The 21,518-nt window shown below is 47.7% G+C and overlaps 11 protein-coding genes across 11 annotated transcripts; 6 read left to right on the top strand and 5 right to left on the bottom strand.

The window, feature by feature from the left end:
- Window positions 1-95: 95 nt before the first annotated feature.
- EDB93DRAFT_1116580 (uncharacterized protein) lies at window positions 96-2,199 on the bottom strand. The gene is made up of 3 exons (XM_041448339.1): window positions 1,575-2,199; window positions 1,333-1,419; window positions 96-1,260 (listed from the first exon to the last, which is right to left on the bottom strand). The coding sequence occupies exons 1-3, from the start codon at window positions 1,903-1,905 to the stop codon at window positions 575-577; spliced, it is 1,104 nt and encodes a 367-aa protein (XP_041312573.1). The 5' UTR covers window positions 1,906-2,199; the 3' UTR covers window positions 96-574.
- Window positions 2,200-3,751: 1,552 nt separating this feature from the next.
- Window positions 3,752-4,873, top strand: EDB93DRAFT_425504 (uncharacterized protein). The gene is made up of 4 exons (XM_041456326.1): window positions 3,752-3,885; window positions 3,956-4,064; window positions 4,115-4,327; window positions 4,449-4,873. The coding sequence occupies exons 3-4, from the start codon at window positions 4,160-4,162 to the stop codon at window positions 4,617-4,619; spliced, it is 339 nt and encodes a 112-aa protein (XP_041312572.1). The 5' UTR covers window positions 3,752-3,885; window positions 3,956-4,064; window positions 4,115-4,159; the 3' UTR covers window positions 4,620-4,873.
- Window positions 4,874-4,947: 74 nt separating this feature from the next.
- On the bottom strand, window positions 4,948-6,435 carry EDB93DRAFT_1075635 (uncharacterized protein; the record flags this gene model as incomplete). Its single annotated transcript, XM_041445179.1, has 6 exons — window positions 4,948-5,008; window positions 5,062-5,137; window positions 5,187-5,345; window positions 5,400-5,791; window positions 5,845-5,978; window positions 6,034-6,435. The coding sequence occupies 6 exons, from the start codon at window positions 6,433-6,435 to the stop codon at window positions 4,948-4,950; spliced, it is 1,224 nt and encodes a 407-aa protein (XP_041312571.1).
- Window positions 6,436-6,545: 110 nt separating this feature from the next.
- Window positions 6,546-7,540, top strand: EDB93DRAFT_425221 (uncharacterized protein). Its single transcript, XM_041456324.1, has 4 exons — window positions 6,546-6,945; window positions 7,012-7,062; window positions 7,121-7,181; window positions 7,244-7,540. The coding sequence occupies exons 1-4, from the start codon at window positions 6,710-6,712 to the stop codon at window positions 7,289-7,291; spliced, it is 396 nt and encodes a 131-aa protein (XP_041312570.1). The 5' UTR covers window positions 6,546-6,709; the 3' UTR covers window positions 7,292-7,540.
- Window positions 7,541-9,388: 1,848 nt separating this feature from the next.
- EDB93DRAFT_1116556 (uncharacterized protein) lies at window positions 9,389-10,267 on the bottom strand. Its single transcript, XM_041448338.1, has 2 exons — window positions 10,039-10,267; window positions 9,389-9,983 (listed from the first exon to the last, which is right to left on the bottom strand). The coding sequence occupies exons 1-2, from the start codon at window positions 10,254-10,256 to the stop codon at window positions 9,749-9,751; spliced, it is 453 nt and encodes a 150-aa protein (XP_041312569.1). The 5' UTR covers window positions 10,257-10,267; the 3' UTR covers window positions 9,389-9,748.
- A 318-nt stretch (window positions 10,268-10,585) lies between these two features.
- On the top strand, window positions 10,586-12,516 carry EDB93DRAFT_1116552 (uncharacterized protein). Its single transcript, XM_041448337.1, has 2 exons — window positions 10,586-10,942; window positions 11,006-12,516. Exons 1-2 carry the CDS (start codon window positions 10,688-10,690, stop codon window positions 12,290-12,292), a joined length of 1,542 nt encoding a protein of 513 aa, XP_041312568.1. The 5' UTR covers window positions 10,586-10,687; the 3' UTR covers window positions 12,293-12,516.
- On the top strand, window positions 12,517-14,714 carry EDB93DRAFT_1324952 (uncharacterized protein). Its single transcript, XM_041455021.1, has 10 exons — window positions 12,517-12,896; window positions 12,953-13,093; window positions 13,143-13,244; window positions 13,294-13,458; window positions 13,514-13,654; window positions 13,708-13,897; window positions 13,949-14,081; window positions 14,131-14,306; window positions 14,366-14,476; window positions 14,531-14,714. Exons 1-10 carry the CDS (start codon window positions 12,558-12,560, stop codon window positions 14,647-14,649), a joined length of 1,617 nt encoding a protein of 538 aa, XP_041312567.1. The 5' UTR covers window positions 12,517-12,557; the 3' UTR covers window positions 14,650-14,714.
- Window positions 14,715-16,129, bottom strand: EDB93DRAFT_1116547 (FeS cluster assembly scaffold IscU). Its single transcript, XM_041448336.1, has 5 exons — window positions 15,972-16,129; window positions 15,500-15,888; window positions 15,385-15,443; window positions 15,112-15,326; window positions 14,715-15,057 (listed from the first exon to the last, which is right to left on the bottom strand). The coding sequence occupies exons 2-5, from the start codon at window positions 15,632-15,634 to the stop codon at window positions 14,903-14,905; spliced, it is 564 nt and encodes a 187-aa protein (XP_041312566.1). The 5' UTR covers window positions 15,635-15,888; window positions 15,972-16,129; the 3' UTR covers window positions 14,715-14,902.
- A 74-nt stretch (window positions 16,130-16,203) lies between these two features.
- Window positions 16,204-17,058, top strand: EDB93DRAFT_1237654 (transcription initiation factor IID, 31kD subunit-domain-containing protein; the record flags this gene model as incomplete). The annotated part of the gene is made up of 2 exons (XM_041451443.1): window positions 16,204-16,497; window positions 16,552-17,058. 2 exons carry the CDS (start codon window positions 16,204-16,206, stop codon window positions 17,056-17,058), a joined length of 801 nt encoding a protein of 266 aa, XP_041312565.1.
- EDB93DRAFT_1282871 (WD40-repeat-containing domain protein) lies at window positions 16,750-18,996 on the bottom strand (the record flags this gene model as incomplete). The annotated part of the gene is made up of 11 exons (XM_041454464.1): window positions 16,750-17,273; window positions 17,328-17,466; window positions 17,515-17,587; window positions 17,653-17,856; window positions 17,909-18,147; window positions 18,203-18,298; window positions 18,348-18,404; window positions 18,455-18,512; window positions 18,564-18,664; window positions 18,716-18,817; window positions 18,868-18,996. 11 exons carry the CDS (start codon window positions 18,994-18,996, stop codon window positions 17,203-17,205), a joined length of 1,269 nt encoding a protein of 422 aa, XP_041312564.1. The 3' UTR covers window positions 16,750-17,202.
- A 227-nt stretch (window positions 18,997-19,223) lies between these two features.
- EDB93DRAFT_1116540 (magnesium transporter NIPA-domain-containing protein) lies at window positions 19,224-21,516 on the top strand. The gene is made up of 7 exons (XM_041448335.1): window positions 19,224-19,344; window positions 19,432-20,134; window positions 20,192-20,285; window positions 20,335-20,394; window positions 20,449-20,692; window positions 20,741-20,838; window positions 20,888-21,516. The coding sequence occupies exons 2-7, from the start codon at window positions 19,467-19,469 to the stop codon at window positions 21,428-21,430; spliced, it is 1,707 nt and encodes a 568-aa protein (XP_041312563.1). The 5' UTR covers window positions 19,224-19,344; window positions 19,432-19,466; the 3' UTR covers window positions 21,431-21,516.
- Window positions 21,517-21,518: the final 2 nt, after the last annotated feature.

The raw sequence follows: 21,518 nt of genomic DNA, 5'->3' as shown, positions 1-21,518 counted from the left end.
TCCCACCATGCTACGATACACGGCGACCGCATAAGTATGTACCAAATCGGGAAACGAGTTGTTGATCTCGCGTGATCTGATCAGAGCGAATGCACAGAATTCTGATCGGGGGCTCGCATGGCTAACGTAACGCGTCAACTTCAAACTTGCTGCCGCCTTTTCGGGATTTTGCGGCGACAGGTGACTCGAATCGGAAGATAATCAATTTTTCACACTGCAAAGTACTGCGCCTGTTCCAGATTTTCCGTGATGGTGGTGGAGTACTTCATAAATGATCGTACCAACAGGAAAAGAGGGGCGACCCTGTGTAAAAGGGCTGGAATCTGCACAGCTGTGGGCAGTGGCGTTTGCTGCAGGGGCAGAGTACACGTTTATCTCCTACGGTATAGGTACGCGAATTTCATTGGTCGTGACTCGAGTGTTGTATATCCAAAGTAGTAAAAAGTACATCTGTTCCAAAAAAAAATACATACACAACATACAAGGTTGGCTTTTATGTGATACGATATCCTTGAGTAATAATATGCAAGTCTAGGCTCGAGAAAGAGTCCATTAAGAGGAAAAAAGGCAGCGACTAGGCTGCAGTAAGACTGGACACGACACGATGCGGCGATACCAGCTGTGCCTCGCTCATGTTGCTCTGCAAAGTCAAGGGCAACCGTGGTGCTCGAGATCCAGTATCGTCATCCTCTGCATCTAAAAATGCCACTCTTTCTTCCGACACACTTCTAGGAATCTCATCATCGAGTTCATCGTCCACTGCTCGACGCGCTAACAAACTGATGTAGATGAAAAGCGCAACGCACATAAGGATTCCGCCAATAGTCCAGACTTTGCTCCAGGTATCATCCTCTTCCTCCTGAACATCAGATTCTTTCTTGGCGCCGAACGAGCGAATCCCTGCACCGATGCTGGTGTGGATGATAACTTTAAAGAGGGACAAGGCTGTGCAAATCACATAGGTCCGCATAGTGAGCGTCGGCGTGGCTGCTAGAAGTGCGTTAAGCACATTATACGGGTATGGCGCGAGTCTGACGAGGAACAATAACTGTGGTTTGCGCTCGACAGCTCGGACTGCGCGGCATAAAGTGCGCGTTGACGAAAGCCAACGACCGATTGGCTCGCGCAAGAACGTTCGCGATAGCCAGAACACGACGACAGCACCAGAGAGTGCTGCACAATACGAGATAGCAGCGCCAATCCACGGCCCAAATGTATATCCCGATAATGTGATCAACGTGGAATACAGTGGGAGAGGGGCTATTAAAACGTGAGAAAATTGACGCACATGCGTGAATTTTTGACCAATGATAAATCAAGAATAGAACATACGAAAAGTGGTGATAAAAATGAGACAGAATAGTACTGCGTAGCCGAAGTGCTCGTCGTTTCGCAACCAGTGTGAGAGGTACTCGAGACCTGCCGGAAATAAACATTGTGAGTAAAATAACAAGCGAAACATGGCGCTGTCATAATCGTGCAAGCGAGGAATGAGGGTAACTGCACTGGTCTGTAGCAATGGGCCGCTAGGGCACCGGGTCACGAAAGCAGACCGATAGGAACCAATGACTTACCGTCAAGAACCTCCGTCTTCCAGAATGCGATAGCTAAGATGAAACCAAGGCTAGTTGCGCCGTACGCGAAGATAGGCAACCATTGTTTGAAAAGATTCCATATCCGCAGCCCGCGCGGACGAACATATCTCTGCGATTGTGGTAGAGTTTGTGATGCCGAAAGGGATGAAGAGGAAACAGAAAAAGAAGTACGCATTGGAATGAGATGATGAGATTGACGCGAACTTCGATTCGGGGAAGAACGACAGTTGAGAGGTATTTCATTTGAAAGTGGACCTGGGCTTGATTTCTCACTGAGTACCGGTGAATCAACGCTGAGCTGTACGGCCATAGTAGTAACTTGGCTGCCTTGGCAGGTTCAGATCGACAACTGGGCGTCTAGGAATTCGGGTCGCAAGATGCTCAAACCGGAATTGCGCTGCTCAGCGCACACAGTGAACAGTAGTCGGGATAGAATGAGAACAGAGAGAAGGAACGACAGGTTGCAAGGCGATGCAATATTTTTAAGTCTCAAGCAAGAGCATGCTAATATGGTTTTCCAAGATATTGCTGAGTGCCTTATCTTGGTAGTGTCTCACGCCACTACTATTATATAGAATCGTTATGACTGGCTCAGCGAGTCTGTAGCACATGCTACGTGGTGCTGCGGATTATCGTCGAGATAGGTAGACGAACATTCGTAATTTTATAATGCTAAACAGATCTAACGGCCCATACGGATTAATTCGGGCGTAGGAGAGCCTTCGAGCGCCCAAGACTTGCCACGTTGTATACCATGACACGTGGAATTTACACCCCATCATGATTTGCAATTCGTAACGTCCAGCTGATGAGTCTGTGTCAAAAAAGCGGCCTGATGTCGGGTGGAGATACGGAGGAGCAGAATGGTGAACAGGGAAGACTTCGTCCCTGTTTGCTAATATATATCACCCAATATGAACAGCAGTGTCATTGAAAGTAAGAAGCGAGGAAGCATCTTACAAGTAATAGGAGCAGACAGCAGTGTCATTGAAAGCAAGAAGTAAGGAAGTGCATGCCGTCAAAAACATCTGTTGAGCAAGTCGGATGGACGTAATGTAATAATATGTATAACGAGCAAAAATCAGAAAATTATGCTATGGAGGATGATAACTTACGAAAACGGAGGGATTTCATCTATTTTGCTGTCTCACCTTCCTGGGCCTGTTGAACCTGGGGTGTGCACGCGAACAAGAATATTAATGTTTTTGCCGTTATTGCCCAAGATAGTTTTTAAGTGAAAGAATGCGAAGCAGTGGAGTCGGGGTGACGCATTCTTCATTCCCCGCCACAGTATCCTATACATGACATTAATGTCGGCATGCGCACATAAGTTTCTGGTGGCAAATATTAAGGTTGCAAACTAGAGGCGGAAGAGTAACCTTACTACTTAAAGATATTGAACCAGCTTCGATGGAGCGAAGATTACACTTTTGCCAACTAGCGCCAAAGGTAATTTTTAAATAAAAATAATTAGAAGCAGCTTGTGCGGGGCCGGGGTGAGATGTCACTCTTCATTATTCCACCAAGAAAGTCTCGAAACGCTGTTACCTCTCTGCAACACGACATTTTCGGCATGTACGCATGAATTTCTAGTCGCGAATGTTGGTGTAAAATGGTGGAGGCGAAAAAGTAGCCTTACTTCGAGATGTGGACGTAGCGCCATGGCGGAGATTGCAGATTTTTTTCTTTCGTCTCGGTGCACCATTGAATGCCGAGTTGAGTCTCGGTCGGGTCCTGATCAGCGCTACGCCTGGTCTTCCCGAGGAAAAGTTCAAAAGAAATGGAAGGATGGTCTAGTCTTCTTCGTACATAATGCGTGACTGGGCCCCGCGACTGGAACATCAAGCGCGCTCGAAAGTTTTTCCAAGATGTCGCCCCACAGGTGTCGGAGGGCCCCGGAAAGCTCTAGACTCCGTGCATCGAGGACGTACAGCAGCTGCTGTTTGTTTGTCCTGTGGGAGCAAACTTGGGAGTGATATGTTGAAGTCAGCTCTGGAACAGGAGAAGTGGGCACGCCTGTCGTAGAAGAGCTTCATTAACCTTGGCATCTGCTGCGTGTATTTTCTGGGGCACAATATGCAAAGTAAACCAGACATGACCAGTTTTTATCCAAGCCTGAGAAGTTGGATATTGATTATGCAATCAGGAGGCAACTCATTAGCTTCACCGTCCATCTCACCTGTCAACAAATTTACTAGTAGCAACTGGTAAGAACTGAGATTGCAAAAAAACTTTCCTATACGGAATCGCCGTCTTTTCTTGGCACCAAAGTCCAAGCAAATCCTATCTCGTGCGCTCTTGCATTTCTTGAAATCTCATGCATTCTCTCTGAGTCACTCCGCACCGTATCACACAGGCAGTCCCACGTTTGTTTGAATATTGAACTTTGTTCATTTGAAAAAAAAAAGGCCGTTCGCCAGGATAGTAAACGACCACCCCACACAAAACCTTCGCACCCAAACACCGCGGGCAAGTAAAAACCTTGACGCACACCAGTAATTGCTTCACGTCCATTCGAGTCCAACTATCGGGAAGGCCTTTCCGATTTCTAGAAACATCATATTATGGCGCCCTTAATGCGCCTCGTTCGAACGCAATCTCTTCGCGTTCCTCAACGGTGGGCCCGTGGATATTCATCAACAACGGAACCACGGTCCGCACATTCTCAATGGTATGCATCCATGTTGCCGGGTATGATTCCGGTGGCTCTTTTGGGCTCTGCTGTGTACTTGGTAAGTAGTGTCCGTCCTCGCATCGTGGGTCACTGGCGTTCTTCGCTGCTTTCCCTCGTGTCATGATCTGAAATCAACGTGTTAATATCTTTGCCTGATTTCGTGCTTTGATTTTCATCAGGGGTTGCAGTTATTACGGAGCCAGCTGGATCACGAGAAATTTCTAGATGAAGCACGAGAACAAGTACGTCAACTCGAAGAAGAGGTGGATAGGCTACAGCAGGAACGGGCCCTACAACGGCCGGCAGTCTCATCATCACCCAACCCTGCCTCTAAGTGGTGGCCGTGGTGATTTTCATATAGTAATACGTGTAACCATCATCTAGGATTCATAGTAAAATTCAACAGCCCAAACCCATCAGTTTATCTACAATAAATAAATACACGAGCAAGGCGAAATCAAACATTATTAAATCAGTAAAAGGTATTATAGAACAATCAAAATGCGTATGCGATGCGAGGTGATGGGTAGTAACAAAAAGATGCATGATAACACAGATGAAGCACACGAGGAACTGTCGAACGCTGGAAGCATGTCATGCGTACGGAAAGAAGCGAAAATTAACATGCTTCAATCACCTCTTCTTCATTCAGGTCACGAATGGCTAGCGCCATGATGTTCACCTAGTCAGGGCCTTGTTGACAAGCGTAGTTCTATACTTGTCGTATAATTTTGCACAGCTGCCAAATACCAATTAGGAGTATGAATGACAAATGATGGTGGTGCATATTACCTGAGGACCGCGGCTGCAAGGCCAGTGAAAGACTGAACGCTGTCTTTCCACCCTTTGATCCTGAAGATATCCCACGCTGCAACGCAAGGACATCAGGGATATACTTATGAAGTCAAATTACTTACAGACGAAAATGAGATCCATAACAAGCTTTGCCCTTGAGATCTGAAGCCAGTAGTTCTGCTTTTCTAGTCGCGTTAGCTCACGTTCGTCAATTTTTGACGCTTTTGGTTGTGATTTAGAAGTAGCCCCTGCTAGCGACTCTTTGTATGCCCTCGATTGAACTAGAACAAATAAGCAACTGGACTTTAAGCGGTTAAAAAATTTAATTGTTTCACCTTCTCGTTGAAGGCCCTCAATAACTCCCAATTCGACACCATTCTCCACCAGACCGACCAGCGTAGAAAAGAGCCAACACCAGTCAGCAAAACGGGCCGCGCGCGCTCCCAGCTTAGAGCCAATTAGGCCGAGCTTGGAAAGCGAGTGTATATCTTCCGACAAGCCATTTACAAGTTCGAGGAGAACAGGGGGCGGAGCCGATAGCAAAGCTCGGAGGACCGGGTGCGAAAGAAAAGGACCCCCCGACAATTGTAAAGATTTTGAGGATGATGCTGGGGTATCCGTGAAGCTATGAGGTACAAGGGAAGATCCGGAAGACGAGAAGGGCACAGGTTGTTGCGCTAATACCTGACTCAGGGGAGCTAACCAGTCGAACATGATAAGCATTTTTCTGTGCGTGCCGTCAGTTGTCAATAACGATGTCAATGTCAAACAGTTACCTACCTCGTGAAAGAAAGCCCCCATTTCGCATCTGAAAGCCTTCGTACTATTTCCCGCTGCCAAGCGGACTTTCCGTTACGAAACAAAACCTTGCTGTGGAAAAGCAGATACACACGTATCGAGTATTGCATTAATTTCTACTCCAGAGACAGTTTCTGTCACTTGTTCAGCAGGTAAATCATAGTCACTCACAAATGCTTTGTCCCGTCCTTTACTTGTAACAAACATATCTCGCCACACCTCATGCGCCCCGACCAACTTTTCAGCCTCCTTGACATGTACATCTTCCTCATCCAGCTCCACGATCTCATCTTCGTCTACCTCCACATTATCTGCTTTGACGGTCTCTCTGTCCTGTTCTTCCTCCGCCTTTTCGTCATACACGCTAATACTCATGCTCATATTCCTAAAGTGCGACTGCGCAGTGCTCGGGCGCGGTGTACGAGGCGGGTGCGCAGAAAGAGGGTTCATTTGAAAGGAACTCGACATGTCGAACGCAGGGGGCGTGTAGAATGGCGCCTGCATCGAGTCGTGCAGTGAGCTGGAAGATGAGCCCATTTCGTCGCCTGAGTGCGGGAACGATATCGAAGACATTTTTTGCGTTTTGGAGAGATCGATTTCAATCAATTGGAGAAGACTACGGGTGGCTAGGATAAAGGTGAGGACGGTGCACAGGAAGGTTGTAAGTAAGTGAGCCTCGTATTCAAGTCGCACTTCTCACGAAAGCGGACCGGGCGACGTGACATATCCATAAGACCAAACAAATGTAAACGCATTCACTCAAGCCCTAGAGTCGACAACTGGAGTCTCTGATTTTAGCTCAACTGCGTTCAAAATTGCTCCTCGTTTTCCTCTCGTCTGAGGAAGGATGACAACAACCCTAGGATTCCGTTCTCCTGTTTCGCGGTCTGGTGCGGTATCTCCTCAAGCACCTAGACCTGCATTCGATACGGAGGTGTTGCGAGCATACGTGAAGAAACTCTTGCCAGCTACGCTTTCGCATGCTGTGTGGCAACATATTGAGCGTGAACAAGTAAAAGGATGGATGAAGGAGATAGGAGAACGCGTCAAAGAGCGGATGGTGGAGATCCAGCCACATGGATTGTACGTGCGATGACTGGCCGGTTACATCGAACTCATCTCGTGACCTGTATGATATACTTGACACAGTAAGTATATGGTCTTGGTCCAGATCACAGAGAATTTGGGGCAAGGTGGCCGGTAGGAAATATCGCGATCTATAAATTGATCATCGATCATCGTTGATCAACACTTGCAGATCCCATATGGTGTCTCACTGGGAAGACGGTGATGTCTGCTTAAACGAACTGTTTTTTAATGTGGGCATATCTTTACTTAACTTTTGATCTGCTAACTAACACATGACCGGTGACAATTGTAGGACTCCTTGTTCTGTACATGTACCGCCATAGCGGTGAGAGCCTCGTGAGATACCTATGGGCTGCCGTGACCTCCATTGATTCTGGGGATTAATTCGATGACTTGGATGATATGTCACGAAATTGCATAATTACTCGACAACTACATCGATCGTGACACGGAACCGCTTCAGGTTTGCCAGAACTTCGCTGTCGACCCTGGATTTGTCTAGTGTCTAATTCTCTGCGCGTTAATCGATACATAAATTCTGATGAGTTATGATCGTGACGTCAAGCCGACATGTCCATTGGAAAAGTCTTGATGCTGAGAAGGAGGTTGCTTCATGCATAAGTTCGTCATGATTGCTTTCTTACTTGAAGGTCATAGTTCGGCTGCGTCCTCAGCTTGATGTGGTCAAGATGAGTTTTACGTTGATGACTTGAAGCTCCCGGGGATTGGTGGAAATGACTCCGTTGGACGGGATGTTCCTCGCACTAGACCAAATTTGAAAGTCGTTGAAAAAGTAGGATTCAATCTTGAGATTGATGTACAACAAACCTTGAGCCAATGCCGGGTGTTGCCGCTCATATCTTATCTCACAAGGGGCGGCGGAACAGTTCGGCCTACCAGCAGCTGTTCTCGTTGTGTGCGAAGAACGGACCGTCAAGACACGCCTTTGATAGCATCATCATGGGGCACGTTGTCAGTAGACCAACGAGCGGAACCGGAGATCGCATTGATCCATCGCCTCGTGTTGTACTTGCTACCATTAGACCTTTTGTCAGGTACCGCGGACTCAAATGACGATTTGAATCACATACGAGATCAACAGGGCTGCAGTTACCTGTGCGTTGTTTCGGTGAATGTGGATGTACGTACATCCGTGTGAGAGAACCCTCTTTGACCATTGTCTAGAAGATCAATTGGCGTCCGTTCTAGTGCTTCATCAAACTTGACTTTTGGTGGTCAACTTGATGGCCCCTATATCCCAGATTTCATTCACGGACCGTTTTACGTCGTGATGCGCAGGTTTTTGTTTGAAATCTGTTCTCACATCCCTGAGGTATCTCGGTACGAACTTGCCTATATCGTTATCTTGGTAGCTCATTGTCGCTATGGGTGGGTGTGGACTCATTTCAGATTTTAAATATTAATATTGCTAAGGTTTAGTTTCGTATTGCAACCGCATTTGTAAAACGCCAAACTTGCCGACGATAACTTTCTCGTAGCGGGCGCCAGGATAGGCGGGCGTACACTCCCATGCTTCCTATCGTGCGGTGATACAAGGCCAAGATCGAACCACGGAGGATCTGAGCGATAGGCGTGCTAGTGGCGATGCGGCTTCCACTTTCTTCTTTCGGCGCCTCATCAAAATCGAACCAGTTCAATTATAAAATTACTGGTCTTCGGGGTCCACTACCTCCTACAAACGGAAACGCGGAAGGCCGACATTGACCAAGTCTCTCCACAAAATCATGATTTCACCGACACTGCAGCAGGGATGCCGTTAAAATAGACACTCTCGTCGGAGAAGACACGGCTGTAAACTTGTTGATTTCCCGGTGCTTGTACACTATCAGCCCTCATCAGCCGCAACAAAATTCTCATGACTAACATCAATCATGTACCCAGCTCAGGACTGCAAGCAAGGTGGTAATATTCGGAGACAACCCGTGCCGATGATGATAAAGGAGGATCTGGCCATCGTGAAAATGCACCCCCGAGCGACGTGAGATAAGAGATGATCCCTGAAACATGTGTGCCGTTAGAGCGGAAACGTCCACTTCCTACTCTCAAGACTTACAGTTATAGCAATACCACACTGTCATCAAAACATTGCCACACGTCCATATGTCTCTCATCAGATCTGAATACTATTAACAGCTGACCGCTTCGCGACAATCCGATGATGCATGGACGGTGGCGGTGAGAGACCATCGCTGAGTATACTGCTACGCCACAAAGCCCCCATCCAAGAAGGGCTCGAGAAGTCACGGCGGTAGCAAATAAGTCCGAGGAAGCCACCCACTTGTCCTTTTGAGGGGCCATAATAGATAAAGCATCTTGCTGGCACAAAGATGACCAGAGCCGCAGATCCGCCTGGGCATGCTTGCGCGGCGTTGTCTGGTGAGTCACCCGAATGCGTCCGTATTATCTTGGCGTGGTCAAAAAAAACCGGGGGCGTCCTTAATGAGAAATTTAGCTCTTTCGTTTCAATCAGGTCGATTATTGCGAATTGTCCCGATAATGACAAGTGATAATGAGGCAACGGAATGTTCCCCGTCTCCCACCAATTTCGTCTTTCCTTTTGGGAGGGTAATTGGAAAATTAATCCGAGCGTACCCCTTATATGTGATTGACAATGAACCATCGACGAGATGTAGCTCTGCGACAATGGCGATATTGTACATAGGCGGCAGGGCTTGGCCTATGGCTCCATCTTGATCTCATCTTGATTTGGATGGAGATATTCGGCTGTCTCTGGAAAGTTCAATACTAAGGCCTCGTTCAGAAGCTTGCGATAGGACTACAAGAGAAGGGCATTAACGAGAGTGGAGTGAAACAGGGAGGTCCTTACGTCAATAGCTGCTATCTTTCCGTTCATGAATTGATTTTCAGTAGCTGCTCTTTCTAGACGCTCTTTGGTCAACTGCATGGGGTTGCGTGCGTTGTCGATATCAGACAAAACTTGAAAAGGTATCATGGTCCGAATGTCCTGTGCTTTGTTATCGATGGACATAAGGTGATTGACTACCTCATTTCTGACCGTTGCAATCTTTAAAATCATAGACAACCAAAGTAGTAAAGAGAACGCACGCCCCAAGGCCTACTAGCTTCGCACCACCTGGTCTATCACGATCTTTGGTGGAGTCACTGATGACGGTGGTTCCGAGGTTGTATAAAGCGTTGGCGAGCCCGAGAAGTTCTAATTCCAAATCACCCTGGACACCAGAAGGCGGGGGTGATTGGGAAGAGCGCGGTGAATCTGGCGCATGCGAGCTCAATGTCTGGGACTCAGGATTGTATGAGGTCATCTGGCATGAGGGTTAAGAGAGATGATGACAAACTATGTTTATTGAAATTACTATATGTAAAATGTACTAGGGTTAGGGTTAGGACCTATAAAAGTCGAAAAAAAAAGTGGCCTGCCCAGCCAGAGTGGCCGTGGCAGGACTGGAAAATATTGAGACGGTGCATGAGCCGGAGCCCATACAAACCGTAATTACCCTCTGTATGGACAAGGTCGCCGTGCTATGAAGGGTCCCCACGGCCCACAAACCCGGGTACATGAAGGAGCCTGTGCCATCAAGGTAAGTATGAGTTGTTACAGTGTCGACAGCAGCCTTATATACCTTTGACCCTTGGTGCACGGACCACCACCTATCTTATAATTACCAAATACAGAATATGCTAAAAGCGGTGTAGGAGTATGAGTACAGGTTGGTTCTCTGGATGATGCTTAACTATGGCTCAATGTCTCTTTATTTCGGAGATACAGTTATCCATTTTTCAGTGGATTTTTGTGCTTGATACGAGCCATGAAAAACACCCCGCTCAAGCTACTCTTGCTGCTCTCGCAAGGACTTGTAATGCTTTTCATGATATAGCTTTAGATGTCCTCTGGCAACAATTTGGCACTATCGCCAGAGCGATTCAGTGCATGCCTCATGATTTATGGGGTGGAGACATGATCAAATCCGAGTCAGGCTGTATTTGTCTAGTAAGAGGATCTCTGTCTGCTCTGTCTCAATTGCTAACATCGTTTACTGGTGAAATTTGTCAGAAACTTCATAGGCAATTGACCAAGGATGACTGGAATATCTTCCGCAGGTATGCTTTACGCATCCGTCACCTCAGTCTTGCCACCCAGGACGTCCGCCGCGGGAAAAAATTGATGGTTGATATTGACGATGAATTACTCGCCAGTCTCGCCTCCATGGATGCCACCCAGCCCCTCCTACCAAATCTCACATCCCTTGAGTGGATTATCTATGACGAGAGAGACTTGAGGCTGATCCGTCGAATCATGACCAAGTCTCTCACGTCTCTATTCCTCGAGGTCTGGGCCATCTCACCAGTTCCTGACCTGCAACAGTTCATCTCCTCAATTGCTTTTGCGTGCCCCTCTTTGCGAAAATTGAATGTGCATTCAGTGGCCCTATCAAATCATCTTCGCCACTCCGTTTCTCAAACTCTTTGCCACCTGCATCATCTCACTACAATCCACTGTGGAGTTCTCGATGCCGAGGTTCTGGACCATTTGTCGCGTCTGCCGTCTTTACTAGAGCTTAAACTTGCTCTCCAGCCCAATGTCGAATTCCAAAACGAGCTTCTATTTGAGCAACTTCAACTACTTGACGTGCATGCGCAAGATATCACATCTGCTGTCGACCTCGTGAGCAGAATGCGGAACAAGCTTACAAACCTCTCGATCTTCAGCGATGATCACGCAGGAGCATCTGTCTTAGCACAATTATTTCGTCGCCTCTCCACTTCCGTCAGTCACTACTCACTTCGTCGCCTCCAAATTATGGTTGCAGAACGTCCTCCACATGACTCGTTTTCTGTCTTGAAGCTGGAAGATCTCTACCCCCTTCTGTCATTCAACCGAATAACGCACATACATCTTGATGTAGGGTGTGGGATCTCTTTGGACGACATTGCCGCCTTAGAATTGGCACAGGCATGGCCAAATATCGTGCAACTCATGTTGAACAAATTTCTAGAGACTACTCTGCCTTCGTCGATTTCCCCGATTGGACTCCTGTGCTTCCTCAAGCACTGTCCCGACCTGGTGGAACTAACGCTTGAAATCGACTTTTCCTTTATCGAAGAGCAAGAAGATCAGTGGCACCACTGGGTCGGAGATACCACTCATCGGCACCTTTCTGTTTTTGATGTTACTTATTCGAAAATCCACGATGCACCAAAGGTAGCTGCATTCTTGTCTGGTGTCCTACCGCGTACAGTCCATGTACTTTACTCGTGGATCCACGCACTGGATGATCAACGGGAGTACGCAGAGAGGTGGAACGAAGCTTCGAGACTCTTCACGCGGATGAAGAGGTGAGCAACTGTTAATCACTCGTTACCATTAAGTAGGCGATTTGGAAGAGGACATCGTCATTAATCTAGACATCAGCATATATCTCAATCTGCACAGTTACCTACATACCATGTTCAACTTACATACCCTTTAGAATATTTTGAATGTAAGGTAACAAAGTACAGGTTGTATCAGTTCTTTTGTGTACTACAGGCCAACCTATCGTTGACAATGCTTACGTCATCGCACCTTCCCTCCTTAACTTAAACCTTGAAGAACAGTTCTCCTGATGAGTGGACTAGCTGACGAACTCCTCGCTGACATTGACGATCTGTCAGACGGTGGTGCTGAGGAATATGAGGAGCAAGCGCCATCAGTTGCGCCCTCCACGAGTAACGGCACCAACGGACTGAAGAGAAAGGCCGCCGACGATGCAGATATGTCAGAGGCAGAGGAAGGCAGCGAGGGCGAAGCAGACGAAACCGGCGGATTGGTCCTCGAAGGTGGAATGAAGCCCGCAGACGAACTTGATGCAGAGGACGTACAACAAATGGACTTGGGAAAATTCGAGGACGTCGACTCCGTAGCGAAGCTAGAAGGCAGTAAACGAATGGCAGACATATTACAGGCATGCATCGACACTTGTTTAATGAACCAATGGTTTGAGCTGACTCGTGCATCCAGGAAATTGAGAAATACCAAGCCAATCCCAGTACACCGGAAGCGATGTCATTACCAGCTCATTTGAATCCGGAATACACTCTCATCGTGCAAGCGAACAATTTATCAGTGGATGTAGACAATGAAATTCTTGTGGTACACAAGGTATGGTGTGTGGTTGCTGATGTCTAACCCCCTGACTTCTTGTCTGTAGTTCATACGTGACCATTATGCGGCGAAGTTTCCAGAGTTGGAGCAACTCGTTCCAGAGCCTGCACAGTATGTTCGCGCGGTTCGCGTCCTCGCAAATACAGAGGTAAGATTAGGTTCTACGCAAACTATCTCTGCTCATTGTCGACTTACAGGACCCCACAAAAGCTGACCTTGCAGGTGTTCTTCCGCCTGCGGTGGTCATGAGTGTGCTCATAACTGCAACAACAACAAGTGGTCAAACCCTCACTGAAGCCCAGTGGGGTGCTGTAGAAAAAGCCTGTGACCTCGCAGACAAACTTGAGGAGGCACGTAAAAAGGCGAGTAAAGGTCTCTTCTGCGCAATAAGCGCGGTAGCTAATGAAGGGAGAGCAGATTTTCATGTACGTCAGCTCAAGAATGAATGTTCTGGCACCAAATCTTTCAGCCATCGTTGGTACTACTACAGCTGCAAAATTATTAGGTGTGGCAGGCGGCCTCGGTCCCCTTGCCAAAATGCCCTCATGCAATGTCCATGTATGCTGCAGTCTTACTCCGTCCACATTATTAGTCTCATAAATTTCATGTAGCTACTAGGCGCTCAGAAGAAAATCGCTCTAGGCTTCTCTGCGTACACTCAACGGCGGCACACCGGTTTCGTCTTCCAGTCTGACTTGATACAGCAGACGCCAGCTGAATACCAACTGAAGGTTCAGCGGACAGTCGGAGCGAAATGCGTTCTGGCTGCACGCATGGACCTCGAACGGACACGAAGAGACGGTCAGTTTAGTTCTTGGGCGTTGACGGATCTCTGGCTGATGGTATACCAAGGTTCATATGGCGAAGAGCTTCGAGAAAAAATCGAAAAACATATCGATCGGTTGGCAGCACCACCACCTGCTAAGACCACAAAGGCACTTCCTATACCTAACGATGGACCAAAGAAACGCAGAGGGGGAAAACGGCAAGTTATCCCCGTGCATTGGATATCGTTCTCACTGACACACTTGTAGAGCACGCAAAGCAAAAGAAGCGTATGCACAGACTGAACTCCGGAAGCTGCAGAACCGAATGGCATTTGGTGAGGCTGAAGAGGAGGTTGGAGCGTTTGATCAGACTAAGGGTCTGGGAATGATCGGTGTTGGCACTGGTAAGGTCCGGGCTGGCATGGGAGAGGCGAAGAGTCGTGGTAAGTATCCTGCCTCTTGTTTATGTCTTTCGAGACCTAAAACGTGTCAACCTCCGCAGCGAAACTCTCGAAGGCGAACAAGTTACGTACCGCAGCGCTCACGCGTGCTGCGCAGGGCGGGTCGTCAACGTCTGGAACAGCAACATCACTGACGGTCACACCTGTGCAAGGTGAGAACCCTTGGGGAGTTGGCGTGGAATGAACCGCTGATATTCTTTTCATAGGCTTCGAGCTCACAAACCGTGCTGCCGCCGCTCAGCGAGTGAAGGAAGCAAATGAACGCTGGTTTGCATCCGGGAATTTCTCATTTGTGGGACAGAAAGGCACCAATAGCAGGGTGTAAGGCAAGGCATTCGTCTCATGGACTATCTTATGCACATGTAGTTTTGGTCGCTCTGGGCAACACGCATAGCATTAAAATTATCATTGCGACGTGTTAATACAACTAACTACTAATCATCCAACCTAGGACATTTTGAGAATATGTGAACATAAATGCAAAAATCGATGCGAACATGGATATGAGGAACCAACAAAATGATGGGACGTGCACGACGACAGCACATGAAGAAACATCGGCCTGAGAAAATGTCTATTTATGCAGACAGACCGGGTCGTGCAGTGGCCACTGTCTCCCCGGAAATCACATTTTGCGTTACATCGATGAAGCCCGCTTTTTGACCTTCGTTCAGCTTACTCCGCTTTGCCCGATAATCCCGAATAGCGGAACGAATAGCATCCTCTGCCAGCACTAAAACAACGCATGTCAAATGCATTTACGAATGTAGTGTGAGAAAAGACTCACTTGAGCAATGAAGCTTCACAGGAGGAAGACACAACTCCTTTGCAATTTCAGTGTTCTTGATTTTACCTGCCTCCTCAAGGGTAAGGCCCTTCACGCGCTCAGTCATGTATGAACTCGAAGCGATGGCACTACCGCAACCAAATGTCTTGAATTTGACATCACTAATGATGCCACTTTCGTCTACTCTGATTTGGAGCTTCATGACATCTCCACAGCTGATTTATAGGCATAGTCAGTATTGAAAGGTGAATAAAGGAGAAGAAAGGAGCGTACGCAGGTGCTCCAACCAACCCAGTACCGACATCAGCGTCGTGTTTGGGTAGAGAGCCCACCTGAAATAACATGAGCTTAGTGAGGCCTCGCAACCGAACGGTCAAAAACAACTCACATTTCTTGGGCTCTCGTAATGCGAAATAACATTCTCGTGGTAACCACGGGCGAGCACTGGTGCAACACCAGCTCTTGCAGCTTTTGGTGCAATTATGGAGTTGAGTGTAGTCCTTGTGAGTGCTGAGCGGAACATGGTGGATAATGAGAGAAGTGCGAGAAGATCCAATGCAGAGCGCCTAATAAGAAAGGGTGTTCGGAGTTCGAATAACGTCACAGTGGGAATCTTATCTGACAAAGAAATTCTTATCTGATTTGATCTGGGGTTACACGCGAGAGCTTTTTGGCGAATGCGGCGACAGGCCGCCGCAGGACCGCAGCCCGACCTCAGCCCACTGATATAAGTATCCCCAGAGAAGGCGGCCTATATTTGACCTATGTAAAATCTCTCTGGTGATTTCGGAGATTTCGGGCGCGTGAGTAGACTCGTGATTAGTCTGACGTACGTATCTTAGTGCTTGAGACGTACTCACACTGTCAAACTCGATCTCGTGGCAGGTGAAGCACGGAGTTTTAATTCAGGGTGTGCGTGAACGTGCAGTTACGTGGCCCAACGGCAAAATCGGCACTTGCAAATTTAAAACTCCGTGCTTACCACATCTCTCCGCGACCGGCAGCCTTAACCTCGCGTGACTTGTGAGAATAAATTACCATTCTCGTCAGTCTTACTATCAGGTTCACATCTCAAGTGAATTCCAATTGATCATGTCTCTGGCGCGCCCTTCAACGACTCAACAGCCTGCTGACACTCTTCCACCAACAGCAAGAGCAATCGCTCTTCTTCTTGCGTCCACACCAACGGTACAAGATGCCCAACCAGGCGTTTTGCATCAACTCCTAGAGTTTGCCCACCGATATACCGCCCAAGTACTGTCTGATGCACAGTTATACGCAGAGCATGCAGGGCGTTCCGGCGCGTCAAAAATAGAGATGGATGATGTTGTCCTCGCTATACAAGCCCGCGTGGGCTGGGAATTTGGTGGTCGTGTTCCCAAGGAGGTGGGCTGATCGTACTGTCCGCTTCACCTTCCGTCCTCAAATGCATTCTTGCAGTATGTCTTGTCATTAGCATCTCAGACGAATGCTACTCCACTTCCTTCTGTGCCAGAAGTCTTCGGTGTCAGGCTCCCACCCGCGTCCGAGACACTTACTGCTGTTAACTTCAATCTCGTACCCAATAAACCACCACCAGAAGCGAAACTTTACGACGAGGAGATCGAAGAGATTGAGGAGGAAGATGATGAAGACGATGACCTACCAGACGGTCAGGACGATGATGAGGATGCTGATATGGAGCCCGCTGCCATACCATACACCAATGCAGCTCCCATAACACCAACCGACGTTGACATCGGTGCTAGCACACCTTTACCCGTCGTCGCAGCAGAAGCACTTGAAGAAAATAGCGACGCGGAAGAAGCGGACGGTCTATTTGGCGGAGAGGGTGATGATGACGACGATAATTCAGGTGACGACGCAATGGAGGAGGTGCAGACTACAGGAGACACGCAAACGAACGGTGTGAAGCGAAAACTTGTTGAGGAAGATGACTATGACTAGAGACTTGAAGACTCTTATTAGGTTTTCCTGCGACGGTCGAGAAGTGCTTTGAACATGTATTGTAGCCTACTCTAATATATATGCTATAAGGTCCATAGGCCAACCGCTGCAATAAACGTTCCAATAGTAACATAACCATAACTCCTACTTTTGCAATAAAAATGCCACCAATATGGCAAGAAGGGCCAGGATAATCAAAATAATCATGGTCCATGCTGCAATTTGCTTGTCAGTTTCACTGCCACCAGAGTTCGATTGAAAAAGCTCACGTTGGCCAGCAAACTTCTCTGGTACAGTAACAATCCGTATCGAGTTGTCTACACCACCGGATACGAGCATCGTTGAGGTAGGGCTAAAACGAACAGTGGTTATAGGGAACTCGTGCGCTTTGAGTATAGACAAGAGTGGCTAAGGTTCGATATAAGTGCATGATCACAGCGTTCATTAATGACTTACGCTTAGAGTGGTGCTGTCCAGCATTCCCAGCGAATAGTCTGATGAACCAAAAGCAAGGAACTTCCCATTGGGACTGAAAAAGAAAGAAATAGTGTAAGACGGACACGACGTATGCTTTTGACATAATTAAGCACAGACCTAACGTCAAAACACGTCAGGCCACCTTCACCCGCTTTGCGGGAGCCCTCCATTGATATGGGCCGAGCAGATTTCTGCTCCCCATTTAGGTCGACTCTCCATTTCAATATGTAAGCCTGCATTTTGGCCATCTTGGATTTCTTCGCGCGAGGCGCGGCAGTATTGACGGCCGTAAACAACGTGCTGAAGTCTGAAGGGTGAAAGCTACAACAAAATTATGATTCCAAAATGTGCAGATGTCTCTTGTCTTACTCACCGCGCTGCTCGAAATGTTACAACGGACTGTGCAGGAGCGCCAGGGACCGAAGGAACATCAATCGTGTCCACAAGCCGCAGTTCAGGAGTCTGGCTCGGTGTCCTTGAATGCACTTCCTTCTCCTTTCCTTTACCTTTTTGTTTGCTCTTTTTCTTCTTTGGTGTTTTCTCATCACTATCTTCTGAAGGTGGCTTTGGAAGCGCGTATACTAATAGATTCAGACTAGTGGCTAGTACAAGCTGTGAGGAAGTGTCGTGAGCAGCGCGAAATGGGATGAACGAGGTGAAGGCGCACGTGTGTCGATGAGAATGTCACATCGTAAATTTCACCTTTTGGCACTTGGACAGACTGGACGACAGGAGAAAGAGAAGGAAATGAGAGAAGAGACAACTACAACACGAAGTTAGTCCACGCGGATAATGATAGTACTGTTTTTTACATCACGTTCGCCGGCCACTGCCAGGAGTTTTCCATCCGGTGATATGACGGTCACACGCTGCGTTGTCTATGTGAGATATAGAGTAATTGCAACAGAGAATGAGTTACCTGGTAGTCTTCAAGCGCTCCCGAGGGCAATGTACCTCGCGTAGCTCCTTTGATTAGGCTGTAGGGAATAGTCAATATTGTGTGTAAACACAGATGTCACAGATCGTACGTGTTTCCAGAATCGTTAATTGAAAATACCCTGCAGTTCTCGTTTTCACCCCTCTTTAAGCATTCTTCGGAACTATTGATTCCACAGACAAAGCTTCTGCTCTATGGATGTTTGAGAATCTTGTTCACTACCAACAAGGTAGCATGACAGACCTCTGGGTGAGCTGAAATACTCATAGGGGCGTCCTCGCCTTTCTCCAGCTCATGCTCACAGAGCATTTTAAGTTGTCTGTCTTGGGAGATATTGAATAACCTCTACCCCACATACGTCAGACTGCAAGTTTGAAATAGTTCCGGTTTCTCACCAATTTGTTCTTAATTCCAGTCTTGGCAGCGCCGCCTCCACCTCCGACGACCATTTGGTCGGGGGCTACGAACGCACATGAATACACTGGAAACGCGGGAAGCGGGTGAGTAGTATGCTGCGCGCGCATTTTATGGCCGCGTCGAATAATAGAAAAGAGTGTAATATAGGGTGGAGTATTACAGTAAAGCTGAAGCTGATATAGACACGGGGTGACCGGGTGTACTAGTCTATAGCTTCTGACGGAATAGAACTCTGCAACTCAAAGCGCGACGTGTGCATTGCAACTAATAAACGTGTGAATGACCTTCCAAACACGTGCGATCATAAAAGTACTTATCCTAGCCGTGAATGACCCCCAACTAACGTTGACTTAATTGTTGCAGCGCTTGTGACCTTGTGCACGACGTCTGACACACAGCGTCTGCAGTCGCAGACGACTTGTAGGCTGACTGACGATACCCCAATCTGATCCTCCGTCAGTAATCTAGTTTTTATTAGATTGGTTAGTTTATTGACAATCAGATGCCGGGACCATGTTGTCCTAACTCTGAACTGCTCTTAGGCTGTTTTTTTTTTCGTCATTGAGTTATTGCGCACATGGACTTATCATCATGGTCAAAGGGCAAGAACCACACGACCAACATCGATGAGCTGGGTATTGACCTGCCGCACCTCACGTTGCAGACTGCCATCGGCATCACAGTAGCCATTGCGGGGAACGTGCTTATCTCGCTTGCGCTTAATTTACAAAAGCTTGCACATATCCGACTCGAAAAAACTCGAAAACAGGCGAGGATAGAACGCGAATTACATGTATCAGGCGATGCGTTGCGTTCTAGATCACCACACGATCAGGGACTTTCTGGCGATCCCGCTGCCTGCTCTCATGAGTCCGAGACACAGCCCTTGATCCAGGGCTCTTCTGCCAGTCATTCACGTACACGTTATGGCACTAGTACCTCACCTGGGACAAGACGCGATGATTCGAGGAGCAGGAAGAGCTCTTCTTCAGCGCGTGGACGGAGGCCAGGACAGCCTTCAAGGAATTCCAGCTTGGTATCGCGTTTTATTCCATTCCGTCCCGGTCAGCCCGGCGGCGTTAATAAAAATATATCACATACCCAAGGAACGTTGGCGATTCCAGTAGACGTGATCCCAGCAGAGCGCATAGTTGCAGTGAACGGCAATGACAGGCGAGCACCTCCCTCACCTGAGCTCTGGGAAGAAGAAGGTACGGAGAGTGACTACTTGCGTTCGAAGATATGGTCAGTTCTATATGTAATTCTAGAAGATACTGCCACTGACAACGGATATGGTTTCAGGTGGTCTGGATTCGTTTTAATGAACATCGGAGAAACGGGCAACTTCATATCCTATGCGTTTGCACCAGCCTCTGTGGTCGCTCCTCTAGGCACTGTCAGTGCATTCTGTTAGCTCTTTCTGTCTCTACTGATTGATATCGTAGTTCGCACTCATTGCTAATTGCTTCTTTGCTCCACTCATTTTGAAAGAGCGTTTTCGTGTGGTAAGATTGTACCTGGGCTGCAGTCGAATCATTTGTTTATGGGGTTGTTTTTAGCATGATCTCGCTGGCATCTTGTGCGCAATGATAGGAGCGATCACTGTCGTTCTTTCTACACCTTCCACTGATGGAGGCCCACCGCCCCTTACACCAGACGCCCTGATTGCGGCTATATCACAACGCTCGTTTGTAGTATTTACCATTATATACCTGGTAGGGGCTGTGGTACTAGCGGGGCTCAGCGAAGGTGGTTTCGGCAGGCGAATTGTGGTTGTTGACGTCGGACTTTGCGCAATATTTGGTGAGGTCGATTTGAATCAAACCAAATATGAGCTCATAGCAGCGTCAGGTGGATTCACAGTTTTAGCAACTAAGGCTATCTCCACGTTGCTGACAGAAGAATGGGGCAAAATTTTTGCGGAGTGGGTGACCTATCCCGTCCTTGCGGTATCTTAGCATCGCTTTTCATTGCATTTCATGTGCTAACCCTGTTCAGGTCCTAATCATCACAGGCATTCTCCAAATTCGGTTTTTGAACCGTGCGTTAAAGCGTTTTGACTCCAAAATCGTCATACCTACGCAATTTGTGCTGTTCACGCTGTCTGCCGTTATCGGATCTGCTGTCCTTTACAAGGACTTCGAACGGGCTACATTCCACCAGATGGTCACATTTACGTATGGTTGTGGTGCGACATTCGCGGGGGTGTTCATCATAGCGTGGGCCAATGAAAACAACCGTGAAGGAGTAGGGCAGCCCACCAATGAGGTCAGCAGGCAACCAGGCGACACAGGCGAGCAAATCGCACCGAGTGGAAGCGTACGGGGCGTTCCTGTAGGCTCATTGAATGCACGAAGTCGCCCGGCACTTATAATACCGAGATCCGCGCGGGAGACCCCGGTGCTCAGGAATAAGCAAAGCACGATGAGCTTAGCAGGGTATTCCCCTGCACGAAATCTGCTACTTGTTCATACCCCACCAAGGGATCGAGCAGATTATTGGGATCGGGACGTAGAAAGTACTAGTGGAAATATTACTTGAAGCAATTTATGATATTAATATGTTAATATTATACTTATTAGTACTAGTCCAGTTCGGTGCAAATATAGAGTCATGCGCTATTTCAACA

The sequence above is a fragment of the Suillus bovinus genome (assembly GCF_016758785.1).
Source record: "Suillus bovinus strain UH-Sbo-P2 chromosome Unknown EDB93scaffold_3, whole genome shotgun sequence".
Classification (NCBI taxonomy): Eukaryota; Fungi; Basidiomycota; class Agaricomycetes; order Boletales; family Suillaceae; genus Suillus; species Suillus bovinus.
The sequence above is the reverse complement of the archived record's forward strand: the minus strand, read 5'-3'. Positions and strand labels throughout refer to the sequence as shown.

What these genes read in the sequence shown, in the direction of transcription:
- EDB93DRAFT_1324952 (XM_041455021.1), top strand. Translation starts at nt 12,558, where the DNA reads ATGAGTGGACTAGCTGACGAACTCCTCGCTGACATTGACGATCTGTCA. An exon ending in AAATTCTTGTGGTACACAAG is followed by an intron (nt 13,094 to 13,142) that starts GTATGGTGTGTG and finishes TCTTGTCTGTAG; the next exon opens with TTCATACGTGACCATTATGC. An exon ending in GCGTCCTCGCAAATACAGAG is followed by an intron (nt 13,245 to 13,293) that starts GTAAGATTAGGT and finishes GTCGACTTACAG; the next exon opens with GACCCCACAAAAGCTGACCT.
- EDB93DRAFT_1116540 (XM_041448335.1), top strand. Translation starts at nt 19,467, where the DNA reads ATGGACTTATCATCATGGTCAAAGGGCAAGAACCACACGACCAACATC. An exon ending in TACTTGCGTTCGAAGATATG is followed by an intron (nt 20,135 to 20,191) that starts GTCAGTTCTATA and finishes ATATGGTTTCAG; the next exon opens with GTGGTCTGGATTCGTTTTAA. An exon ending in CGGACTTTGCGCAATATTTG is followed by an intron (nt 20,693 to 20,740) that starts GTGAGGTCGATT and finishes TAGCAGCGTCAG; the next exon opens with GTGGATTCACAGTTTTAGCA.
- EDB93DRAFT_1116552 (XM_041448337.1), top strand. Translation starts at nt 10,688, where the DNA reads ATGGCTCAATGTCTCTTTATTTCGGAGATACAGTTATCCATTTTTCAG. An exon ending in AGTCAGGCTGTATTTGTCTA is followed by an intron (nt 10,943 to 11,005) that starts GTAAGAGGATCT and finishes GAAATTTGTCAG; the next exon opens with AAACTTCATAGGCAATTGAC.
- EDB93DRAFT_425221 (XM_041456324.1), top strand. Translation starts at nt 6,710, where the DNA reads ATGACAACAACCCTAGGATTCCGTTCTCCTGTTTCGCGGTCTGGTGCG. An exon ending in GAGATCCAGCCACATGGATT is followed by an intron (nt 6,946 to 7,011) that starts GTACGTGCGATG and finishes TACTTGACACAG; the next exon opens with TAAGTATATGGTCTTGGTCC. An exon ending in AATTTGGGGCAAGGTGGCCG is followed by an intron (nt 7,063 to 7,120) that starts GTAGGAAATATC and finishes CAACACTTGCAG; the next exon opens with ATCCCATATGGTGTCTCACT.
- EDB93DRAFT_425504 (XM_041456326.1), top strand. Translation starts at nt 4,160, where the DNA reads ATGGCGCCCTTAATGCGCCTCGTTCGAACGCAATCTCTTCGCGTTCCT. An exon ending in TGGGCTCTGCTGTGTACTTG is followed by an intron (nt 4,328 to 4,448) that starts GTAAGTAGTGTC and finishes GATTTTCATCAG; the next exon opens with GGGTTGCAGTTATTACGGAG.
- EDB93DRAFT_1116547 (XM_041448336.1), bottom strand. Translation starts at nt 15,634, where the DNA reads ATGTTCCGCTCAGCACTCACAAGGACTACACTCAACTCCATAATTGCA. An exon ending in ATTACGAGAGCCCAAGAAAT is followed by an intron (nt 15,444 to 15,499) that starts GTGAGTTGTTTT and finishes ATGTTATTTCAG; the next exon opens with GTGGGCTCTCTACCCAAACA. An exon ending in GGGTTGGTTGGAGCACCTGC is followed by an intron (nt 15,327 to 15,384) that starts GTACGCTCCTTT and finishes CCTATAAATCAG; the next exon opens with CTGTGGAGATGTCATGAAGC.
- EDB93DRAFT_1116556 (XM_041448338.1), bottom strand. Translation starts at nt 10,256, where the DNA reads ATGACCTCATACAATCCTGAGTCCCAGACATTGAGCTCGCATGCGCCA. An exon ending in AAGCTAGTAGGCCTTGGGGC is followed by an intron (nt 9,984 to 10,038) that starts GTGCGTTCTCTT and finishes TGCAACGGTCAG; the next exon opens with AAATGAGGTAGTCAATCACC.
- EDB93DRAFT_1116580 (XM_041448339.1), bottom strand. Translation starts at nt 1,905, where the DNA reads ATGGCCGTACAGCTCAGCGTTGATTCACCGGTACTCAGTGAGAAATCA. An exon ending in GAAGACGGAGGTTCTTGACG is followed by an intron (nt 1,420 to 1,574) that starts GTAAGTCATTGG and finishes TATTTCCGGCAG; the next exon opens with GTCTCGAGTACCTCTCACAC. An exon ending in CATTTTTATCACCACTTTTC is followed by an intron (nt 1,261 to 1,332) that starts GTATGTTCTATT and finishes ACGTTTTAATAG; the next exon opens with CCCCTCTCCCACTGTATTCC.